Consider the following 24,984-nt stretch of genomic DNA (forward strand, 5'->3'; position numbering starts at 1 on the left):
CACCTCCCTTTCACGACTGTAATTCTTCCAATCTGGTGTACTACGTGTTTTGCATGTTTCCTCCCTCTACAGTCAGCAACTATGAGTTTGGTACCAGAGCCCATTAATGAAGACAGGCCTCGTGAAACAAAGAGGGCAGTACTGTGCAACTGAAAGGGCAAGGGGAACATGGGTTCCAGTGTCCCGTTCTGACACGAACCAATCATGGCACCTTGAATAAACCCCCTGACCTCTACAGACCTCTGTCATTTACTCTGAAAATTAAAAGACCTGAACTACAAAATCCCTTATTACCCCTTAAATTCTAACACACTGTTTCTCTAAATATAAAAAATTTCCATTCCGAAAACAGATGCTCAAACAATGTTTATACCATCTAATAAGAGTTTTCTGAATTAGACTGCTTTAAAAAAAAAAAAAATCCCCAAAGGTATAGATCTGTTTCTTCAGCCACCCAGAGGTGTGGGCCACATCTGTAGAGCTGCTAATAACTGCCAGAGTTCATTTAGAAAGCTTACTTCCTTACTATCATATTCATGCTTATGGCATCTCTGCAAGGTAAAGCAGGAGCCACGGCTTTATGAATGAATCGCTCCTATCACGTGGGTCGAGGTGGACACGCAGCTGGACATCGTAAGCCCCCAAATGGCTTTCAGAAATCCTCCATTTCCAACCCTCCCCACGCACTAGTACAGCCCAGGGAGCCAGGGCACTGCCCCCTCTGGAACGGGGTTCCCGCACATCATGTCCCCTACCACAGTGACTTTCATCGCTATTGTCGCCACAGTCATCTTCAAGATCACATTTGTAGGACAGGGGGATGCAGGTCCCGGACTCCTGGCAACGAAACTGGGTGCTCAGGTCACAAACAGTAGTAGCTAAGATGGGAGAGACAACATACTCATTAGGACAATGAATTCCCCACCAAATACAAGCATCCCACTGGAAAACCAATTTAACAAGAGAAAGAAGCAGGTTTTAGTTGTAGCAACAGAAACAAAAACCTAGATTTATGAGAAAAAAATGAACTGTGTAAGTACCTGGAATGCATAGCCAAGGAAGACAAGGGCCTATCTATTCATGGGCAGCTTCCAGATCAGAATAGGTGTGAGGAAAGTAGAAAACTGGTATCTGGTTGGGAGAGTGATGGGCTTTACGTTGCCTCCTGTCTGTTACCTCAGACAGGAGCAGTCTTCCTAAATAAGTGTCAGAAATACCTTTATCTAGGAAACCACCATTAGAAGCCCAATTTCACACACAAAGCTGGCATATCGTCATACAGATGATAGAAGGTAAGATTCAGCAGCAGGAACATGGGCCCTGCAGTCAGTCAAGACTGGGTTTTAAATCCTGGCTCTGTCTCTTCCTTAAACAATTAACTTTAACCTCCCTGAGCCTCCACATTAAATGTTTCCTCCACATTAAAAGGAGGAAAAGGTAATGTCACCAAGTGCTTGTGATGACAGTCAGAAAGACTAGATATAAATCTTAATTCTGCCGTCTACAACTTACTAACAATTCTGTGCCCCCATTCCCTCCACCGTTAAATGGAGATAATATCTACCTCATGGGATTATTATGAAGGTAAATAAGAAAACAAGTTTGGGACCACAACCAATTAAATAGGATGTAAATATAATAAGCCCAAAACAAATAGCACTTCTCTCCCTTGTCATTCTTTACACCCTTCGGCATCAGAATTAGATTTTCTCCGTCTTTAAAATAGAAATTATCTGGGCTTACGCACAGTCCCTAGAACCCAGCAAAAGAACCTGCAGAAAAGATTCAGAAAAGAAAGGCTGCTCTCAGGAGCAGCCAATACATAAGGTATGATGTGAAAGACTGAGCATCCTGGGATTGGGGGTCGGGGTACCATGAAATGAAAAGCCAGTGGCAACACTGCAGTCGGCAGCTCTTATCTGAGGCTCCATTTCTTCTCTGTAATTGTGCTCATGGTGGGAGGCAGGGGATAAATGCAAAAATGACAAGACTGTAGGGGATTCATGTCAAAATCCCAAATGCCTGACAACTACCCAGCACAGGAGTCTATTTAAAAGGGAGGGAGATCTGCTGACAACATCCCTCCCATGTCTCCCTTTGTCACCACTCCTCTTTTCTTACCTGGCAGCTGACAGGCTGCCTCATTTAACTTCCCAGATAGTAGTGTCCTGTCACAGCCCATCCCTTCCCTGTAGCCTTGCAGGAGAGAGTGCCTCCCACCATCATGATAAGCACTGTTTTCTTCCTCCATAAGAAGGGAAACACTCTGGAAGGTACAGATAAGCACCACTTTGGTTCCCAGGCTCCACATTTCAATCCCTGCATCCATCATCTGCTCACCTTTGCTACATCTGACTAGTCAGGATCTGAGCCAAGTGGAATTGGGAGAAAGCAGACCAGAAAGCAAGTCTCAGGGTCTTGGGAAGGTCAATCCCAGCTGACATTTACACCAAACCAGGAAGAGGTCAGAGCCAGCTGCACACTTCACCCAGAGGAGCTTAAACTCTGTGTGGAAACCTGTGAGGCTGACAGCAGAGCTCAGGGTTGGATGAGTGGGCTGCACTCCCTGAAGATGGAGGAAGGTCTTTCTCTCCAAACACTGAACCGATATGAGATCCCAGCTTGTCCATCTAGTAAAAACAAAAGCCTAGGGACCCAAGGAGGAATCCTTAGCTATTTGACATGAGGTCATCAAGTTTGCATCTCTCTGCCTCCACAATCCCTAATTGTGTCTGGGCAATTTTCTTGAAATGTGTAAATTCTAAGTGTCTCCTCTCCCACCCTGTTATGTAATAAACTCCTTTCCAGAATCTACACCAGTGCTGTTAACATTTATTAATGTTTTTAAAGAGCGTTAGTTATTTGTCCACAAATATCACACCTTCCTGAGACTCTGGTAGGTAGCGAGGGTTTTATCAGTGTCCTTTTTGCAGCAAAGAAAAGCACACAGAGGGTAGTGCTCTCCAAATCTGCTACTCGGGAAGCTGAAGCTCTTCTCCCTCAGTGTGAAAGGCATCCATTAAAGCCAAGGAAAAGTGATTAAGGAAAGGTTTGGTACAGAAAAGGCAGCACATAGAATTGCAAGGCCTAGCTGAGTTTAATGAGCTCACTGCTTCTGAGGTGGCTTTCTGGGTGGAGTGGCATGGGAACCTGGCATAGACTCTGCAGATGGCTGGATAAAGATATCCACCAGAGGTAAGAGGAGTACAACCATCAATCTGTTTTTAGAACACAAAATGATAAATGAGCTTCTGGATTTACAAAGGTAAAATATTTGAAAGAGAAGCCTTCAGACTGGTTCCTGGCTTCCCAGCTCTGGTGTTTCTCCCATCCAATTCATTCTGCCCACAACTTATCTTTCCAAAGGGAAAATCTTATGTCACTTCAATGGTTCCCAACTGCTCTTCTGATAAAGTCCAAAGGCCCTTGCTGCTCCAGACCCCACACACTGATCCAACCTCCCCTTGCCCCACTGCTCCCACTCAGGTTCTCAATGGTGCATACCAGTTTCCTGACCAGGCACATATACTCTGACCTCTGGGATTCTGTACGTGCTGGTCCCTTGCCTAGAATTTTCTTCCCTGAACCTCTGTTTGGTTCACCTCTACTCACTCTTCATGAGTACCTACCCAAGTTTGACTTGGTGACCTGTGCTTCCCCATCACAGCACTCATCGCTCTAATGTAATTGGCTATTTGCTTTTTTGACTCTTCCTTCAGACCTTAAACTCTATGTCCACCCTGATCACCAACACAGCAGCAGGCCCAGCACAGACGTGAGAACAAAGGGCCTTCCATAAATACTTGTTGAGTAAATGTATGAGCATATTACTGACTAACAGAGGGCAAAGCACCTCCTTCTAAGTTAAAAATTAACTGTGGTAAATCAATTATCCATTATAAATACTTATTTGTCGGTCTTTAAACCCTGCTAAACAGAATCATATTCTTTAGTACGTGGACCTTAGAAATTACACAGTCCAAAGATGACATTTTCACACATACTAATGTCTCCACACTGCAGACCAAACTAGGCATCACCAATGGAGCAAATCAATCTCTCTGGAGCCTGGCAGGCAGCCAACAGCAACTAACTGCAGGGGCATACAAGGTAAAACCTGTTCCCATTTCTGACAAGGCTGAATATTGAACTTACAAATCAAGGACTCTCACCTGGTCACTGCCCCAAGTCACCAGCGTTAGTAGAGTGGTTACTAGAGGGCCACAGTTAGAGCCCAGCTTGCCTGACTTTCAAATAAGCTCAGTGTCATCCCCATGATGCTTATTTGTCACAGTCATAGATGCTTCTAATGACATAGTTAACTTATGCGGGTTTCTTTTTAAAACAACAATATATCTAGTTGGGTATGGAACTGTGTTTTATCTGTTCTCCAAGCCCACACCCCCATCAGCTTACATGGGTATTACGGATCTTGGGGGGCCAGCCAGCATCCTGGGCTGTCGGCCCCACCATGAGTTGCCCAGCCTTCCGAGTAACAGTAAATGCTGAACATCCCCAAACTCAGCCAAGCCAGGGACTCACGGCAGTTTCTCTCATCGCTCATGTCTCCACAGTCGTTGTCAAAATCACACCACCAAATGCTGTTGATACAGTTCCCATTGCTACAGCGATACTGGTTGCGGAGACAGGTATTCTCTAGCCATCAGAGGTAGGTAGTGGAGGAAACAAAACCAATATTATTCTTACTGAGGGAACACAAGACTTTCTCTTTTGAGTTTCCCTTTCTCCTCCCCAAATACTATGCCTTAGATGATGAAGAGGAAGAGGGACGCCAAGCACACATGGATGTGGGGATCGAAGCCTCCGACAGAGGCCTCCTTCTTTCCTCTCTCAATTAAAATGAAAGAAGAGGCAAACCAGAGGACTGTTTAGAGGTGGTTACAATGAAGAAAACTGAGAGTGATGATGCCAACAGGGTCTAGTGGGTAGAAATGCCATATGGCAACGTTATAAAATACTCATCACACAAGGAGTTCCTTCCTAGATTGCATCTACACAGTAGTCAAATGTATACATCTATGGTATCTATAGCTATACATATTATATATATTTACATATAATTTATATAATTTACATAATTTATATAATTTACTAACCAAGTGGGTTATGAAGACTTTCCTTACATATTTTGAGGATTTCTTCTACCCCATGACGTCTTTAAAGCAGCAGTTATAATTCCACACACAGAAAAAATGCATTGTTTAGTAAAGGTCAAGACACGTGATGATTGGCCTCTTGTTTGGGGAACCAAAGGTCCTCTAATGCGGAATATAGAAAAGCCTTCTTCCCCCTCCTCTTGGAATTTAATGTTAACTCTGTGTCTTTCAGCTTTAAGATGACCTCCAAAGCCTGAAAGAGAGGTCCTGTGTCTAAAAGAGAAGGCTCATCTTTCTCCTATTTGTATTTCTTAAGGATGAGAGACCATAAGGCGACTTTGTGTTTCACTGCCCTAGAGTAAGAGGCTGCTGTGAGAAGGGAGGTTATGATTACAAAGCAAATACAGCCTTGAGAATAAGGAAAAGCGGAATTTGGGCCATTAACCGGGCACTTCATGGCAAGGACCCCTTGCAGGGGTTCACCTCACTGACAGAAATATGAGGCTGGGGACTGGGGAAGTGGTAAGAGTAAAAATTAGACAGGAAAAAAAGATGAAACAAGTTCTCAGAGGAAAAATTTAGAATCCGTGTATTCAAATTCAAAGGAAGAGTGGGACGAGACTACTATAGCCACCTGGTTACAGCTTAGAAATAAGACTCAAAGGCCTTTGTAACACTGGTCTGAAAGCTTAGGCCATTTCTGACGAGGTGACAAGGAAGGGGAGGCTAATTGCTAGGTAACATTATATAAACTGCGAAGGAGTCAAATCTGTTCTTTTTCCCATTTATGGGAAGCAGAAGTTGGAGAGCTTAGGTGTGGGGGATGGGCAAGGAGAGGAAGTGGCAGACTAAGAAAAGAAAGGTGGCCTCTGCGGAAAGCCTATGTCACTTGACAGTAAACCAAAAGCACAGCTATTATTTTAAAATAAACAGCCAAGGGCTGTTCCGGATGAGGACTGAACTACCACAGGCCTTAGAACCTGAACCAGATGTCTACAAATATCTGGTGGATTTTAATTTTTGCTTGGGCATTTTTAATAACATCTCCCCCCAAAAGGAAAACAAACACATTAAGGAATAGAGAACACTAGGAGAGAGGGTAAAAGAACGGAAGGAAGATGGTGGGCAGAAAAAAAAAAGGGACACACCTTCTTTGACACAGGTGTTGTTCCTCAGCTGATACCCCTGAGGGCACTCACACATCAGGTCCCCGGATGGCAGGACACTGCTGGATACACCCTCTGGACACCTGCAGCTCTTACTGCTGTTGGCCTTGGGCAGGCACAGCAGGCTGCATGGCCTGGGCACACAGGCATTGCTTCCTAGAGAGAAGACACACAATGGCAGCATCAACATTAGTAAATACCAGGAGCACCACACTGAGAACTGGGCCCCAACACAACCTCACTTTACAGACAGGACAATGTGCAGCTCAGAAAACAAAAAGGTGAAGTGGCAAGTTGGGGTACCTACTTACTGTACTGACAACCTCTGCTCACAGCCCTCAAAAAAGGCCTGACCCACACAGGGCCTTAGCTAGATCAGAATTCCCCAGAACCAAGCCAGGCGTCAGCTGGTCCTCCAGGGAATTTGGAATAGGGATGCTGAAAGACCACAGAGTAACCAGGACTCTGGGGCTGGGGGAAAAGTCATACTGCATGAGTGTTAAAGATGATGTGGGGCAAGCCAAAACCGTGCCAGAGAAAGCTATGCAGAAACAAACTCAAGACTGTGCAGAGAAGATCAGTCTGCAGAGAGGCAGAAGACTAAAGCAGACTTTGAGGGAAACAAGCAACACTAGGGACCTGGGGGCATAGGGGTGGCGGGGAGAGCATGGCTTTGCCATTCCCAGCTCCAGTCCCCATAAGATTCACCTATACTTCCTATCATTGGGTTCCTTACTATCTATCTCCCTCTATTCTTTCAATTGTACTTTTTACTTCAGTTAGCTTGAGTGGGTTTCTGTTCCTTATGGCCCAAAAGCCCTTATTTAGAACACACCTGAGTAACAGCAGGGCCCAGACAAAAATTCAGGCCTCCCCCTCTCAATTGCTTTGTGCCAAAGTGTAGCTGCTGAGCTAAGTGAGGAACCTACCACAGTACTCATTAGGCACTGTCTGTCATGCTATAAATCCACATAAATACTAGTTAATGTTGATCTATCCCCCTAGTTCCAATCTTTTCTCTGTTCGGCTTTCCAAAGAGAGTGCCAAACAGAGCCCATAAAATTGTTCACTATACTCTTGAGAGGGAAATTTTATGGACAATGATGGAAAAGGTGTTTTCCCATCTTTCTGGGAAGGAGGGGAGAAAATGCATAAACCATTTTGTAACAACTGAAAACATGATACAACTATCAAGCAACATAAAAGCCACTTAGATCATAAAATGTGTATTTTTCCTTTTGCATGCGACTATTCATTAAAGTCATCAAAACTGGGAAAAATAAACACGAACCCTTTGGTAAACTCAACTGATGATGATTCTTCAGCTGTGCCATCTCATGGACACAAAATCCCATCAGAATCATATCCAAGTGATTTGTTTCCACCCAGCCAAGATTGCAGCTGCACCTGCCTATTCTGGCTTGCAGTTGGAAGACAGGGTTCATTAATGACAATCAGTACAGATGTGGGTGATGATACACTCAGTAACTCTGGATGTGTGGGCACGTTATCAGTGTTTGACTAGCATTACTCACAAAAATCACAATCACATAGCAACACATTGTTTTCATGCTAAGGACCAATAAGTACAAGACGTTACCCAATAGATAAAATATATACACACACTGATGGAAACTCATATGATGAAACATTCAAAAGTGTTCCCCCAAATAACTCAATAACCCTAAAGGTTGAAATTACCACAATAGAATAACCAGCCGACTACAGCAGAAATACCAGAAGTCGGTCGAGCCTGATCTGTAACGTGGGCAGAGACTAACTGTTCCTTTAACTCCAGTACATATGCCATAGGCTACAGGAGGGAGTACAGAGCTGTCACTAATGAAAAACAACTCCACCAGGATCTGGAACACGTTCTTTGTATTCAAAGGACAACTTATTATTCAATGCTCCAAGAAATGGAACAATACTAGAACATTTGAAAAATACTCAATGACAGGACATTTTCACCTGGATTGCCTATAAAATAATGCAACTAACATGTTTACATGCAGAGCAAATGTTTTTACACAAAGAAGCAGGAGCCGAAAGTACAGAACCCCCAGTGGGGTGCAGCATTTCAGGAGACCGATCTAGACAGAGACGTATGAAACTACAATCTGAGGGGCAATATCCAGGGCCAACCCCAAACCAAGTCGACCAAGTCACTGACCCCAAGAGATAGGCAGGACAGAAGTGTGGGGGCTGGTACAAAGCCCCAGAACAGAAAACGGGAGCACTGCAATCTGAGAGGTCCTGGGAGAGCAGGGACAGAGAACTTGGCAGACCTCCCCAAGGACATGGCCAAGAGACCCTCATGCAGGACACCAGCGTCTTGTGTGGGCAAGGAGAGCAACAGGAAGAACACCATCCCGATGCAAAGAGTGGACAAGTGACAGCCTTCATCTCCAAAGACCAAACACTTAGCCCCATGATGTCTTCACTAGGCATTTCAGAACATTTTCAGATATCCTTTGGAAAATTCCTCCAGAACCAGTTTAGGAGCCAAAAATACTATTATCTTGTTTAGTTATCTATGCACTTGACAATTATCAAAATCAAATCTACCCCCATATAATACATATTCACCCTCATTATAGATACTTAAAAGCATGTACTTACTGCAGGCTCCAAAGGAGAGCTCCAAGAGCTCCAAAATATTTTAACCCATTGCAGCATCAATTGAATACATCGATAGCCTTGCAAAATAAGCTGTTTAAAGAAAAAACACTCTCTATGAAGAATATATTCCAGTAACACTACGCAAAAATCAGCCAGGTAGAAAGACAAGAAATGCATCCGTTTATAACCAAATATCCCAAATTGACAAGTGTTCCAAGAGAACAAAAGCTTTATCATAAACGAGAACTAATCAAAATCAAGTACTTCTAAATCACTGTGGTATACCAGGGCCCTGCGATACAACAGCAGGTGACAAGAGGGAGAAGAGTTGATGGCTTTACTGAAGTCCAGCTTTGAAGTCAACAGGGCCAGGGTTCAAATTCTTACCACTTACTAAATGTGTGATGTAGAAAAGTTACTGAGTCCGACTTTTATGTTCTCATCTGTACAATGGAAATATTAATAGTACACACTGATTTGGGGAAGATTAACTGAGATTATACAAGCCCACAAAGCACATTAGTGTGGTACTTAACCGACACATCAATCCCTTACTAAATGTAGTTATTATCATTATTATTATTTTATACTAATAGAAAGTCCTACATGTGTTAGGACCAGAAACAAAAATAATAGATTAACGGGCACGAAGGGTTGCCAACACACATCATGAATTTGCAATACTCTCTCGGTGTCCACAAAAGCAGGCAGGATAGAGTAGACAAGTTCAAGGCCAAGAGACACCCACTCTATATCGAAGCAGTGCTGGCAGCCAGATGCTATTGCAAAAGCTTTGATTTAACCCAAACTGGCCTGTCTGAGAGGTTACAGACTTACTTCCCTGGCCTTATGTCTGTGGCCGGAGGTCTCCAGGGAGCAAAAGACAGGCTGTGATTTCCCCTTCATGCCTCAAAGAGTTGCTTTCATTTTGAGTAGGCACAGAAACTCCTGGTGTGACGGTGTAACTATACATCAGCTGGAAGGAAGTGACCAGCCAAGACTGCGGAGTGGGGAGCCCGGGGGTCACTGGTTTATCTGAACACAGTGTTTCAGGAGCTGCTGTGTGCTCATCAAACGCATGCTTACAAGCACGTGTCAAAATGAAGACCCACTTTTCTGGACTGGGTGGTCACTTAGAGAAATGGTGACAATTCACTCCGCTTGCTAGCAGGGTAGATCAGTAGGGGTGGGTGTCGTCCATCAAAGGCCCTGAGATTTCAGTCACTGGAACTGAGAAGCATGATTCCTTTCTCTCTCCTGATTTTAAAACAGGCACCTCCTCTAGGAAAGAATGTGACTTCTCCATTTAGTGGCAGCACTGGAACAAAAACCCAGCTCCTAAACTAGTGAGGGACATTTGGGAAAGCCAATTCATATGTGAGATTTCATTCCCTAATCTATAATGCCAGCCCTGTCCACCTCACAGATTAGTTGTGAAAACATAAAAATAATACTAACTTACAGTTCAAGGATACTTTATAGTCTTCTACGGGTGTTCTCATGCTATCTTCACGGGTCCCAAAAGGATAACAATGATATCTAAAACCGTATTATTTCCCTTGGTCAATTTTCTCTTAAACACAGGGCTAGCCAAAACCCACAAAACAATGTCAACATTCTAGTTCAAAACAGGAAACCTAGCAGTTTGTTAATAAAGGAGAGTCAGCAGACCCAGGATGCTATTTAATCCTGCTGAGATAAACCGGGCACTTCTTAAAAGGACTATTCTTCTTGGAGTACCCTGATCTCTCTCCTGTAGGACCAATACTGTGGTTAGGAGATAAACAAAGGGAAAGGGCAGTCAAGTAAGAAAGAGGGCTTTCCGCTGACTAGCTGCAGACTCCAGCACCTTGAAGCAGTTCCTGAAGCCTCAGCCAATAATCTTCAAGACAACTACTGTCTACACCCACTGGCAACTCCTTTCCTCCCTTTTCATCCCTTCTTCTTTCAACAAATATGAATTGAGCACCTACTAGTAAGTGCTAGGCACTGATAAAATGAATGAGCAAAACAAACAAACAAACAAAAAACACTCCACAATCTTCTTCATGAGGTTTAGATTTTCATGGTGGGGACAAATTCATGAAATCATCCTATAACTATACCTAGCATTATAAGGGAGGTCGCTGCTCAGTGAGCAATAGGTCATCTGAGCCACCAGAATCAAGACAAGACTCCTGTCAGAAAGCAGCAAATGCCTGCGTCCCCAGCACAGCACTGCTCCCAGTGAGGATGCCAAATGGGGATTGAGCCCACACTGGGATCCTCCAGCTGCAAAGGCATCCAATCAGTAACAGGGCAAAGCCAGGAGAAGGGTGTAATTACCTACCAATCACCAACACGCTAGACAGCCAAAAACATGCTGTCTTCCAGCTGTTTGTGTATCATTAGAAAAGAAATGAAGATGTCATTAGGAAGAAATTAAATAATGTGCATGTTGTCGTGACAACAAGGATGCAGGCTGCCAAATCCTGCTTCAGCAGATTGCCCACCACACCCAACCCCTTTCTAGAGATCCACTCAGTAGAGATTCAGGAAGAGACACTGCCTTACCAGTTGTTTTCCCTTTGTAGAAAATCTTCATGTCCATCAGTCCCGTGAGTTGGCTTGCCAGAACCGCCATCTGAGACCCAGTGTGTTTGGACGCTCGGAATATGCTGAGCTGTGACCAGTCATCCCAGTAGATGTCATTCTAAAAAGAAAACCTCTGTGCTTCAGTCCAGCTCTGCAGTCTTTTGTTCCAGACCCTCACTGAGAACCAGAGCTCCACCACACAGTGGACACCTAGCATGCATTGGCTGAACAACTGGCCTGATCAAGATTCCACTTAAATATAAGAGTCAGTGATGTTATCTAGACCTCACCAAATATCTACACTGAAGGAACGGCCAAAACGAAACTATAAGATAAGCATTCAAATTTGACCATGAGCCCAATCCTTCAGTTTGAAATCTGCTTCTCAGTGATGGGAATAACCTTTTATTCTCTAGAGTCAAAGCAGAAGTCATTGTCAACACAGGTTATGCAGGGCTCAACTTAAGCCATTACAGAAAAAAGCGAGCAAAACTCACAAGAGATGAAGCCAAAACAAGGCCACCAACACTGAAGGGCAAACTGGGAATTTCATGTGAAGTAACCTCAACCTTTAACCTTTTGAAATGTGAACAGTGAGCACCCTGGGCCCCTGGCACCTCTGTCTGGCATCTTTCCATAAGGGCTAAAATAAATTTCTGTCTCAAATTCAGAAACAAGTCGATATTCTAGAAGTCAGACAAACATCTCTGCAAAAACCCACAGACAGTAGGTTCTTCGACTCAGGGTGCTCTTCCCTTACTCTGACAGATTTCCCTATGCTGGTGACAGATGAGACCTCACCTTAAAGACAGCAATGGCATAGGGGTGTGGGAGGTTGTCCAGGATCATTGAGCGCTGCTGACCGCTAAAAGTGATCCGCTCAATGCAGTCCAAGTAAGCATCTGTCCAGTAGATCCACTGGTCATCCACGGTGATGCCATTGGGCCACTTCACATCCTCTGACACAAGACGATGGACAGCAGAGCCGTCCATATTGCTACGATAAATACCAGGCTTCAGGTCTCCCCAGTCGGTCCAGAACATCACCCTGATCAAAACCAGAAAGAACACACATCACATAGGAACTAGGGAAACGGGGCTCAAACATCTACTCCAAGGAGGCAAGAAACCCCTCCAGGATAACCAGGCTGGTTATTTCAACATTCGTATTATAATATGCAATTGTAATACTTAAAGCCCCTTAATTCCTTGACCCAAAAATTCCTTTACTGGAATTTATCGACTGATATAATCAAGTTATGCAAAGATAATGTATAACGTTGTCATCACAGCAAAGTTTGTTTATACTAGCAAAAATATATATTTTTTAATAATATATATTTGTATACATGTTAATCTATAGAAAAAGTGATACATTATAGTACATACAAAAGACTATTATGGGGCCAGCCCAGTGGCTCAGGTGGTTGGAGCTCCGTGCTCCTAATGCTGAAAGCTGCCGGTACGATTCCCACATGGGCCAGTGGGTTCTCAACCACAAGGTTGCCAGTTCGATTCCTCGACTCCCGCAAGGGATGGTGGGCTGCGCCCCCTGCAACTAAGATTGAGCACAGCACCTTGAGCTGAGCTGCCGCTGAGCTCCCGGATGGCTCAGTTGGTTGGAGCGCATCCTCTCAACCATAAGGTTGCCAGTTCGACTCCTTCAAGGGATGGTGGGCTGCACCCCCTGCAACTAACAATGGCAACGGGGCCTGGAGCTGAGCTGCGCCCTCCACAACTAAGATGGAAAGGACAACTTGACTTGAAAAAAGTCCTGGAAGTACACACTGTTCCCCAATAAAGTCCTGTTCCCCTTCCCCAATAAAATCTTTAAAAGACTACTATGAAGCCTAAAATCTACATGTGTTCATATGAAACTATCTTCAATGAACATTAAATTTTTTAATATGTGCAGAATAGTAAATATCTTATTATTCTATTTGGCACATACATGTACATATGTGTGGGTGTCTGATTGTTTTAAGGATATTGCTTGTACATGGGTAAAAAAATTCTGAATGAAACACAAGAAACTATTAACCCCTAGGAAGTGTGAGAAAGGAGGAAACAAATACTGTTCATTTCATATATATAACCATTCTCTTTTAATATTTTTAATCAAGTACATATATTACTTCAGTTTTCTTTTAAAAATCCTCAACCATAAACACTACAAGAAAGGGTAGAAAGGCTATTCCAGAAATTTCCTTTTATTTATGTTCCCTTAAGTTAATCAAGTACTTTAAAAAGCACCTCTGCACTCTCCAAGTGCGTACAAATCACTAGTAAGGAAACTTACAAATGCTGGAGGGCAGGGAAAAAATGGAAAGGATTAAATGTTTGTACGTGAATGTCAAGATAAAGAATCCTCACAATATCCAACCAGGCCTGACTATGTCTACAGAGAGACTTTTAATATTGCCTTTTGTTGGAGAAATACCCCACAGATGTGAGATTTCTGAATGCGCAAAGAGATTCTGATGTTTGCTATTGAAAAGTTACCGGATCGACTCTGGTTTCAAACTCTCCATTAATAGATTATTTCAACCACAATCACAAGAAACCAGTTTGCATTTCCATGAGACTCTGCCTGCTGCAGCATGTGACACACACTAACTTCCACTGAGGCCACACTTACCCCTCCTGGGGCATGAGGACCAGAGCCCTGGGCCGATCAAGCACAGAGGAATTGACAATCGTGAGTCTGAAGTCACCATCTGGATGAGCTACCTGACAAAAAAAAAAAAAGAGAGAGAAAGGCCAAAATGGATTTGAATGCCTTAAAAGGTCCACACTGCAAAGTCTCCTACTCAACTCTTGCCTACACACATGCCCTCTATGGCTACCTGACTCCCCTACAGACTGATTGCCCTTATTTCCAGTCAGAACAAATTGTTCCTTCTTCTGGCTCATGTGACAATTCTCACATGGTCTAACAGAGAAGCCAGCACCACCTGTGCCCTAGTTCCCAGGGCATGATGATTTATACAAAGTACTCAATCTTATTTAACCCGCCTATGTTACTCCATGCTCCAGTCACTAATGGACTCCAGTCACATACGCTGTCCACAAAGCAAATTCTCAACGTCACAGCCTTGCAATTAAGAGCCTCCACGGACTGGTCCCACATTCTCTATCTTCCATTTCGACTCCTATGACTTCAGCAAGACTGGTCTCCTCATGGTTCTCTAAGCCTGACACTCACTCCTGTCTGCTCTTGCCATATCGCCTCCTGGGCCTGTCCTCTGCTCTCTAATCAAATCCTATCTTCCCTTCAGAACATATCTCCAGGCCTTCCCCCGCTAACTCTTCTGACCCACCTTGATCACTGAGCATCTCTAGTTTTCATCACTGACTCACCTTACCCCTTACAATGATTTGTGCACAAGCAGTATGAGTGGTGCACTAGTTTCCCATCAAGCCTGTTACAGTGTGAACACTGAAGCTCTGCCTGCTTCTTTCTAGCACCTAGCAGAGTACAGGCCATACACAATTAAAGAAAAGAGAGAAATAGTACTAACAAGACCAACAACACAGTGCTAAGTAGGTGCCAGGCACTATGCATCTTTTCACTGCCTTCTCTCAACTGCCCTACACTCTAACACTCTCTCCTCAGTCAGGGCTTAGTTCAGATGTCACATGCTCAAGACGCCTCCTCTACCCACCTTTTCTAATGCTGTCCACTGCCCAATCACATGACCACACTGCCGTTTGTTTTCCTTGGCAACACTTACCACCGACAGAACTGACTGACTTATTCCTTCATTATTTTGCTTCTCTCCTAAAATCGATTCTCTATCAGAACCTGTGTGTCTTGCCTACTGCTGTATCATCAAAAGCTAAAGCCATACCTGGCACATATCATGCACTCAAATAGCACTGGTCAGATGACAGTAAATGAATGAATCTCATCTTACAGATGAAAAAACTGAAGCCCACATAACTTATCTACTGGAATAAAGATGGAACCGAGGCCTATCTTTCAAGTTTGTGGCTTTTGTCTTGCAACTTCCCTTGGCTCTCTGTGTCTCCCCCTTCTACTCTGCTTCCCACTTGACCCACATATTGTACCTCCACAGAGAATCAGTACAAAGAGGTGCGGAGGCAGTGCCCCAGGGCCTCAGCCAGAACTTTCAGGAGCCACTACCTATATTCCTGAAGACAATAATTTGGGTCGTTTAGAGGCCATTTATTACTCTCATGTTGCCCTGGGCAGCTAAGCTGCAAATAGGTGAAGTGGGGATAGTAAGAACACCTACCTGACAGGGCTATTGTGAGAAGAGAATCAAATAATTTCTGCAAAGTGGTTCCAACAGGGCTTGGTACATACTAAGTACTCGTTACCATCATTAATAACAATGGTGGCAATGATTATGATATTGTCATTATTACTATAATCGACTACAATAATACCAGAGTATTGATGCTATAGCATTATAAAACTGCTATATCATTATTATTATTATTATTATTATTATTACCACTCTATGTTTCTTCTACCCAAAATACAAATTTTTAGGTATTTTAATGAAATCTGTTTAATGGATTCAGGAATCCAGCACTCATCAAGGACCTGCACGGCAGTGAGAAGTAATTCTGAGACTATTCCCTTTTCATCCTTCTCCAGAGGCTCAGCTGGTCCCTCCAGAATTCTGAGAAATCCCAGAGTAATATGTCACACTAGCTCCTACCTCCGTCAAAGCTGGCTCAGAAGCTCCCCCTGCTCACGCAATTAAGACAGCGGGGGAACACATACCTCAATCCTTTTAAAGCCAGCATCCACCCAGTAAAGTAACTGGCTGAAGGGTTCAAAAGCCAAGGCTTCTACTGTCTCCAGGCCGGAATTGATGATCACCTCTTGCCCTGTATTCCCGTTCAAACAGAGGCGCTGAAGAAAGAAAAAGAGGAAATGCTGTGAAATGAACAAGTGACCTCCTGCCACATCAGTCCCATGGATGGGAACCCTTTATTCAAATGGCTTGACTGGCAAGGGGTGAGATGTTTTATATTACTAAACTTTCCAGATGAATGAAGCTGGTTTTTAATAAAAGTATTTCTAAAATATATTATGGCTTCCTGTTTGAAGCAGAATAACTACACAGAACTTAATCATTTATATTACTCTGCATTATTATGATAAATACTGGCTACTGATCTATGCTGTAACACAACAAGGTCAGAGATAACTGAGATGCATGAGTCTGTTTGCTTTAAAAAATAAATGAAGCCAGACCAGAAATTTTAAGTTCTCATGTCTGTTTTTTATAGTCTTCCTCCCTTAAGAGGCTCTTAGCCATCAAGTGCTATTGTTGGGACAGCTACACTCGGCAGTCACCGTTACCCACCCACCCCCTAAATACCTAAGCACTGTAAAATTTCTGTTGGCTTGAAAGTCCAGATAAAACGTGTTGGAATTACTTTTCTAAAAGGATTAAAGATCATCAAATGGCTCTCTTTAAAATGCATGAGTCTGGGGTGGACGGGTGGCTCAGTTGGTTAGAGTGTGAGCTCTGGGCAACCGGGCAACGGGGCTGCCAGTTTGATTCCCACATGGGCCGGTGAGCTGAGCCCTCCACAGCTAGAATGAGCTCAATGAGCTGCCACAGAGCTTCTTGGGTGGCCAGATGGCTCAGTTGGTTGGAGCGCGGGCTCTCAACCACAAGGTTGCTGGTTCGACTCCCGCATGGGATGGTGGGCTGCGCTCCCTGCAACTAGCAACGGCAACTGGACCTGGAGCTGAGCTGTACCCTCCACAACTAAGATAGAAAGGTCAACAACTTGATTTGGATGGAGATGATGAGTCTTGGGAAAAACACACTACTGTTCATTCCCCAATTAAAAAAAAAAAAAAAAGGTCCTGGAAATACACAGTTCCCCTTCCCCAATAAAACCTTTAAAAAAATAAGAATAAAATAAAATGCATGAGTCTAAGCGTATGGCTATCTCTCTGGCCTGTGTGGGGGTCCTTATAGCTCACTTCCTGGTTCTGGACTGTGTTCAGAATCACTGAAGTGGATAATTACACCAACTATGGATAAGTGAAGCGTGACGTGATTATGCCTGGGGAAGGACACTAAGGGACAGGTGGTAGGATAGGGAGTGACTAATAGTCCTACATTCCTAGACCTGAAATCTTCCAAGCAGGAAAACTGAGACTTTGTTTATAAGCAAGACTGCAGATTTAGGGCTCTCTTTGTCCTTCCTACAAGGACAGAAGTAGGCAGGGAAAGAAAATACTAAAACAGAAAACTGAAACATTTCATCAGTCAGCCCTGAGATGAGCTATGGCTTCAAACTTCTAACACCCACCTCCATAGGCCATCTGGAAGAAGTTTCTCAGGATTGGGCAGTTGCAGGGCATGGCCCCCAGGACCAGACCACGGGCTGACTCACCTGGATGATGTCTAAGGCCAGGTCAGACCAATACAAGCAGTTGTGCTCGTAGTCAAAGTCCAGGGCCACCGCTGCCCGCAACCCGGTGAGAGGCAACAGCTCCATGACCCCTGAGGCTAAGTCATAGCGGTGGATGGATTTCCGCGTGGCGTACAGGATGAATTCGTTCTCCTCTGCAGACACACAAAACAACAAAGAGGGCATATCTGGGACATGCTGGAGAGGTCCCAGCATGTCTGGCCTATTTTATTCCTCACACACAAACCTCAGAGCCACTAACACATGGTGTGGAATCAAGTGAAAGAGCATAGGGATCCAGACTTAGAAGGTGTGTAACAGAATCACATTTCTGCCTTGGGCAAGTTGCTGAAACTCCTGTGATACTTAACCAAGTGTATTATTTGTTACTTTTTTAAAAAAATCTAGATCCCACAGTAGACATGCTCCAACATCCAACCTTCAGAGCTCTGCCTAAAAGTTGTTAGTCCTACGTGACAAAATAATGACACTAGTCAGAGTGTGTCCTCATCATATGACTGTATCACATGGCACCAAAATCTTGTGGACTAGAGACCACTAGTCACTGAAGACTTGTAATTAAGTTTTCTAATCTATTTGCTCACCTGTTCTATATTTTTCACAATGGCACATGGCAATTATACCAACCTATTATATTTTCAAAACAATACTAATCCATTTGTTTTTGACGAATTACAAAATGTTTTACAACATAATTTTCACAAAAGTTCTATTTCTATTTCAAATAACACAATGTGCATACTGTGTACCAGGCATTGTTTAATCCATGTAACAACGGTATATGGAAGAACTACTATTAACACAATTTTATAAATGAGAAAACTGACAGCAGAGAGGTTAAGTAACTCACTCAGAGTCACAACTACTATGTGGCAGAGCCCAGACTTGAACTCAAGCAGCATGGATCCATAATCTGTGTGTTAACCAATACACAATGCTGCCTCTTACAATACAGATACCGTGTTTCCCCGAAAATAAAACCTAGCTGGACAATCAGCTCTAATGTGTGTTTTGGAGCAAAAATTAATATAAGACCTGGTCTTATTTTACTATAAGACCGGTCTACAAAAAAATAAAATAAAATAAAATAAAATAAAATAAAATAAAATAAAATACCGGGTCTTATGTAACATAACATAACATAATACTAGATCTTATATTAATTTTTGCTCCAGAAGACGCATTAGAGCTGATTGTCCAGCTAGGTCTTATTTTCAGGGAAACACGGTATTAACGTTGCCATTTTTTAAATTGTAGAAATAGAGGCCCAGAATGTCTAAAGAAACTTACTTCATGTCAAATAACAAGTAAGCAGAAGAGCAAATGCTCTCTGAACTTAGGGAACAGGCTGGAAAACACCCAGATTCTTCCACAGGAATGGAGATGAGCAACACACTCACACCTATGTCTAAAGTACCATTTTGACAATGTTTCATGTGGGACCAAATGTCAATCTGAATCCCTTTGCTGAATGTCTGCATAGTTACTGTTGTTTTTTCCCCCTCTATCTCTCATTCCATTCATTCAATGAATTAACATGTACTAGCCACCTGCTTTATAAAGGCTTCAATATAGATAATGCGCCAAAATATAAATTTACCTACTACTTTTTTTTTCTGTGCCTGAACCACATTTATTAGTATTACAAAATACGGATATTGTACGCCTTAAAAGGTGATAAATCTTGGTTTTGTTTTTCGTTTTGTTTTATTTTTCCCTTTCTCAGATTTTTTTCTACTCCCTTTTTATTAAATTTATTAGGGTGACAATGGTTACTAAAATTACATTACCATGTTTCCCCGAAAATAAAACCTGGACGGACAATCAGCTCTAATGCATCTTTTGGAGCAAAAAATAAGACCCAGTCTTATATTATACTATATTGTATTATATTTTATAAGACCCAGTCTTATATTATATAAGACCCAGTATTATATTACATTACATTACATTATACCCAGTCTTATATTATACTAAAGTAAGACCGGGTCTTATATTAATTTTTGCTCCAAAAGACGCATTAGAGCTGATGGTCCAGCTAGGTCTTATTTTCGGGGAGACATGGTAGGTTTCAAGTGTACAATTCTGTATTACATCATCTATATATCACACTGTGTGCTCACCACCCAGTCAGTTCTCCTTCCATCACCATATACTTGACCCCCTTGACCCTCTTTTACCATTCCCCTCCCCCCTCCTCTGGTGACCACTAAACTATTGTCTGTGTCTATGAGTTTTTGTTTCTGTGTTTGTCTTGTTCCTTTGTTTGCTTTCAGTTTTATATCCCACATATGAGTGAAATCATATGGTTCTCAATTTTTTCTGACTTATTTCGCTTAGCACAATAATCTCAAGATCCATCCGTGTTGTCGCAAATGACACTACTTCATCTTTTCTTATGGCAGAGTAGTATAAATCTACCTACAACTTTTAATAAAGGTAAGCTTGCCTTCTTTTCCTCTGGTCTCTTCAAAAGTATTTAAGTTACCACCACATGATAACTAATCTCTTCTTTTGGTTTTCAAGAAAACTTTCCCCCTGCAATACCCAGTAAAGGGGGCAGTCAAGAAGAAAACTGCCGAGCTTGTAAATGACATCAAAATCAAGGACTCTCGCCAAAGCTGTCACACAGAGCCACAGAGAATACATTCACAGCCGCGAGCCTATCACCCCACATTTCTAACATCTACAAACCTCATCCTGTTGCTTTGGGTTTTTTGGGGTTTTTTTTCCTTCTAACCAACTAATACCTTTACAGCAGAGCCTGAGTCCAGAATTAGTTGTCTTAGGATTAGATACAGAGAAACACTCTGCCTTTCCATGCACAATGCTTAACTTATAAAAGGAAAAGAATTCTCAGCCAATTCCAACAATACATAAGCACAGAGTAGAAATTTGTGTTAGTGTAGTAATTATAAAGAGAGAAAAAAACTACATCATTAAAAAAAAAAAAAAAGAAACTTCCAGATGCACAGATTACCTCATCTTTGCAGAGATGTTATGGTTCCCACCAGTCCTAGAAAGCCATCTTTTCCTTTATCAGTATATTCCTGCCTTCCATTCCACGCTTTTTGTTGTTGTTAAACATTTAGGAGGTAGCCTACACCACAAGTAAGATTTTTTCCACTTCAATCCCTGTTCTATCCTCTCCTCTACCTAAAGAGAAAATACCTTTCCTATCAGTTTAAATGGCTTTAAACAGTTTTGTCCCTCGCTGAATTATCTTTGAAAACATTTATTACAAAAGTATGTACTCCAGCCCCTTAAGGGCAATCACTCAAACCCTACTAACCCAAACCTTCATCAATAGCAGTTCTTGTGAAGGGAATATTTCACTACTGTCTCATTTGTGAGAATCTGTTGAAGCTATGTTCTTTTTAAGTCTCCACAGTGAGGTCGGCTAATTACTCTGGTAATGATGGAAGATTAAATTAAGGCAGTAATGAGTTTAGCATGAAAAACACAGAGCAAGCTGGCAAGCAGTGAGCAAACAAGAGGGCCACTCTGCCCTGCTTGCAGAGGACAACATGCTTCTCTCATGATTCATTTGGCATTTATGGCTGTTCCATCAGGCCACACCACTGCTGATGGAAGTCAGCCCGAATCATTCACCTTCAATGACTTGTATGAGCAGGACAAATAGCTCAGAGGGAATAAGGAAGCTCTACATGAATAGGAACTACAAACAGAGTGAAGAAAGAAAAGATGCTAAGACACTAACTCTTGGTTAAGGAATCATAATTTCATGTGTACAAGGTGTGATAAAAAAAACTACAGTGAATGCTGTTGCCGAGTGCCATCCAACGGAAAAGCAGGGATCTTTAATACAGGAAGCGGCACGTGGAACCCTAGTAACAGCGTGTGACAAGTTTCAACTTGTACGATGCAGTCAGTTGGGTGTGAGCTACAGTTGAGAGAAGATGCTTTAAAGTGTGCTGTAAATCATTCTCCATCATGACAACGCTCTGCGTCACACGTCGCTTCTGGTATGGCAATTTCTGTCAAATAAAAACATTATGGTGTGTCCTCATCCAACTCATGCACCAGATCTGCCACCATGTGACCTTTGGCTCTTCCCCAAAGTCAAAATGACCATGAAAGGTCAATGTTTTGAATCAATTCAGGACGTGGAGGCAGCCATAACAGTGCAACTAAAGACACTCATGCAAAAAGACGTCCAGAACTGCTTCAGAAGGTGGCAAGAACAATGGGACAAGTGTGTTCGAAGTGAGATGGAGTATTTTTTTTTTAATTTATTTTTAATTTATTGGGGTGACAATTGTTAGTAGAATTACATAGATTTCAGTTGTGCAATTCTGTATCACATCATCCAAAAATCACACTGTGTGTTCACCACCCAGAGTCAGCTCCCCTTCCATCACCATACATTTGATCCCCCTCACCCTCATCCCCCACCCCCCAACCCCCTTACGCTCTGGTAACCACCAAATTCCGTTCCCCAGATTAATTTTCAAACCCCGTAGCCATCCTGTGGTCACCGACTGCCCTCCAATCCCCTCACCCTCCCCCCCACCCCCCACCCCTCCCGCCCATCTAGCAACCCTCAGTTTTTCCTCATTGTCTCCCAAACTGTTTCTGATTAGTTCATTCACTTATTCTTTTCTTTAGAATCCGCAAATAAGTGAGATCATATGGTACTTATTTTTGATGGGGATTAATAGCAATGCCTTTACTGTAATAAATTTTTTCATTTAAACATTCACCATATTTTTTTATCACACCTTGTATATAACAAATACCCCAAAATGTGCCATCACCACTAAATCAACTTAAAACATGTCTGGAACAAGCTATACCTTATAATATGTGCTCTCACTCCAAAGACGTTTTTCTTACTTAGCATGCCTAACGACCGTCTAAGATAATGGGAATGACATTTATTTACAACTTGGGTGATGTCTAGGTAAGAGCCTGGGCTTAGAGTCTGAATTTTAGCTTTGTCACTTACCAAGTGTGACCTTAACTAAGTCATTTAATCTTCTCCTCTGAACATACTTCCTCATATTAAAAAAAAAAAATGGAGCTAATAATATGTTCCACTGGGTAGTCATAAGAATTAAAATGACAACGTATGTATTCAAATGTGTAAAATTCTATTAAAATATTGCTTATAATTATTATTATCAAAATTAAGATAGACCACTTAACTACTTCCCCCAAATCTACAAGTCTCTCTTTATATTCAACTATGACAAACAGATAAGGAACACACAAAAGTCCTCTGGGCACCCCTCATCCCCCCATGCCTAGAATACAACACAGGCTAAATAAACGTTTTTCAATGAACAAAGGGGATTTCCTTCAAAAAGTATTTTCCATCCCTATAAAGTAATAAGGCTGTAAATAAATTTAGGGTGGATCCCAAGCTTAGGAAGCTCTGTGATGCTTGTAATTTCTATTCTTTTTCTCTACTAAGTTAGAAGAGCTACAAGACTGGACCTGGGAGAGATAATAGTGATGCTTCAACGAAGACTCAAGAAGTCAAAGGGAAGAAACCATCTCTTACCTGCCAAGGGACACGGGACCAGTTCTCTTTCCAGTCGCGCTTCAACATCTCCTCCACTGCAAGTGTCCCCAGAAATCTTCCGATAGCTGTCACGCCCACCCCAAGAACAAGAGGTCAGAAACTTCAAAGAATAGTCATGAACTCTTTGTAACTGGAAGCATATTTCCTGCCCATGGACAACAGAGTTCATCTATCCATTTCCCTATAGAATAGGAAGAAGGATGTGTAATCATTCGGAATCGGTTCTGTTTATAATTAGAATAGGCAGCCCAGACAATTTGGAGTGCTGTCCTGGGCAAGAGCTTTACATATCTCTTCAACAAACTCCTCTCAAGAAGTGTCCTTGTTGAAATGTATGACTTAAGATACGACTAGAGTTGTAAAGAAACTTATACACTTGCATTTTTTTCTCCAAGGGTGGAAGAATTTGCAAACATCATAACTTTAAATATTGCCCACGGAACCTAATTTAGAATTCTAGCATTTGGAGTATGAAAGATACCCAGGTGGTCCTCTGTGCTTATACCAACTGCAGACCCCGCTGTGAGCCTGATATGGCAGCCTTTATAAGACGTACCCTCTTGTTCTCCTGTAAGTAGAACCCACAGGGCAAGGCACAGGAGGGGAGTCTGACTTCCCAGAAAACTCAGGGTCTGGAACACAAACTTCTAAAGACAAATCTTCACTCATCTTGAAGCCGAAGTCACTGAAAAGGCAATCAGGGTTTAGTAAAGACGCTGGTTTATACACTTCAGGCATTTCAGTACCAAACCTTGTAACTTCCACCATACTGCCTACTTCCACCTATATCATAAGTTAACATGGCCCTTTAAAGACTGCTCACTTTTTACAATAATAAATTTCCAAAAGAAACTTTATATCAGAATCATAGTTTCAAACCACTATCATATGCTATAAACAAAAACAACACAAATCATTATGCCAAAAATAAAATAATATTAAATTTTTTAGCTAGATCCAGTACCCTATCCAAAGACTCTGGGCCTGCCCTCTCTTTGCTAAAAGGGATTAGCAAATGTTAAAGAATTGCCAGCACCTAGTGAGACTTTGCCCTTGACATGACTGGAAGAATTAAAGAACAAATTGAAAAGAATAATCCTTTTTTCTTTAACCAAGGATTTTTGGGGTTTTTTTACCAATGTTATTTAAGACCGTGTCCACATACCACCTAAAATCACCTTAGGTGCCTCGTCCTGTACTTCAGGACACAATGCTTTAGCCCAAAAAACTTCTGCAATTTGGGGGCCACATCTCTGCCAAAATACCCAGCGCAAGGGGCAGGGTAGGAAGCAGGGGTCCTCGGCCTAGTCTTAGCTATGCCCTTAACTGCATGACTTCTTTCAGCTGCACTAAACAACTCTAAGATTAAGCAGCTACGCTATAAACTTCCCAAGGCCCTACCCAAATTATGAATTCATAATTTTCAAAAGGATTTTCCAGGTTGATGTGCTCTACACAAAAGGCTTCATTTACTCTATTTGGTTCAACAAATATTTACTAAACACCTACTATATGAAAAGGGTTA

General features: G+C 42.3%; 1 protein-coding gene across 4 annotated transcripts in view; it reads right to left on the reverse strand.

The window, feature by feature from the left end:
- SORL1 (sortilin related receptor 1) overlaps window positions 1–24,984 on the reverse strand; it is a 168,385-nt gene that overhangs the window by 58,540 nt on the left and 84,861 nt on the right. For 3 of the 4 annotated variants that reach the window (XM_033097156.1, XM_033097155.1, XM_033097158.1), the window contains 10 exons: window positions 24,016–24,144; window positions 23,439–23,524; window positions 17,873–18,045; window positions 16,236–16,367; window positions 14,118–14,209; window positions 12,281–12,527; window positions 11,459–11,597; window positions 6,266–6,439; window positions 4,543–4,656; window positions 756–878 (listed from right to left, as the gene is read on the reverse strand). In XM_033097156.1, the coding sequence (XP_032953047.1) occupies window positions 756–878; window positions 4,543–4,656; window positions 6,266–6,439; window positions 11,459–11,597; window positions 12,281–12,527; window positions 14,118–14,209; window positions 16,236–16,367; window positions 17,873–18,045; window positions 23,439–23,524; window positions 24,016–24,144 (1,409 nt within the window). The remainder of the gene's footprint in view (window positions 1–755; window positions 879–4,542; window positions 4,657–6,265; window positions 6,440–11,458; window positions 11,598–12,280; window positions 12,528–14,117; window positions 14,210–16,235; window positions 16,368–17,872; window positions 18,046–23,438; window positions 23,525–24,015; window positions 24,145–24,984) is intronic. The other variant, XM_033097157.1, reaches the window with a different exon arrangement.

The sequence above is a fragment of the Rhinolophus ferrumequinum genome, chromosome 25 (assembly GCF_004115265.2).
Source record: "Rhinolophus ferrumequinum isolate MPI-CBG mRhiFer1 chromosome 25, mRhiFer1_v1.p, whole genome shotgun sequence".
Lineage (NCBI taxonomy): Eukaryota > Metazoa > Chordata > Mammalia > Chiroptera > Rhinolophidae > Rhinolophus > Rhinolophus ferrumequinum.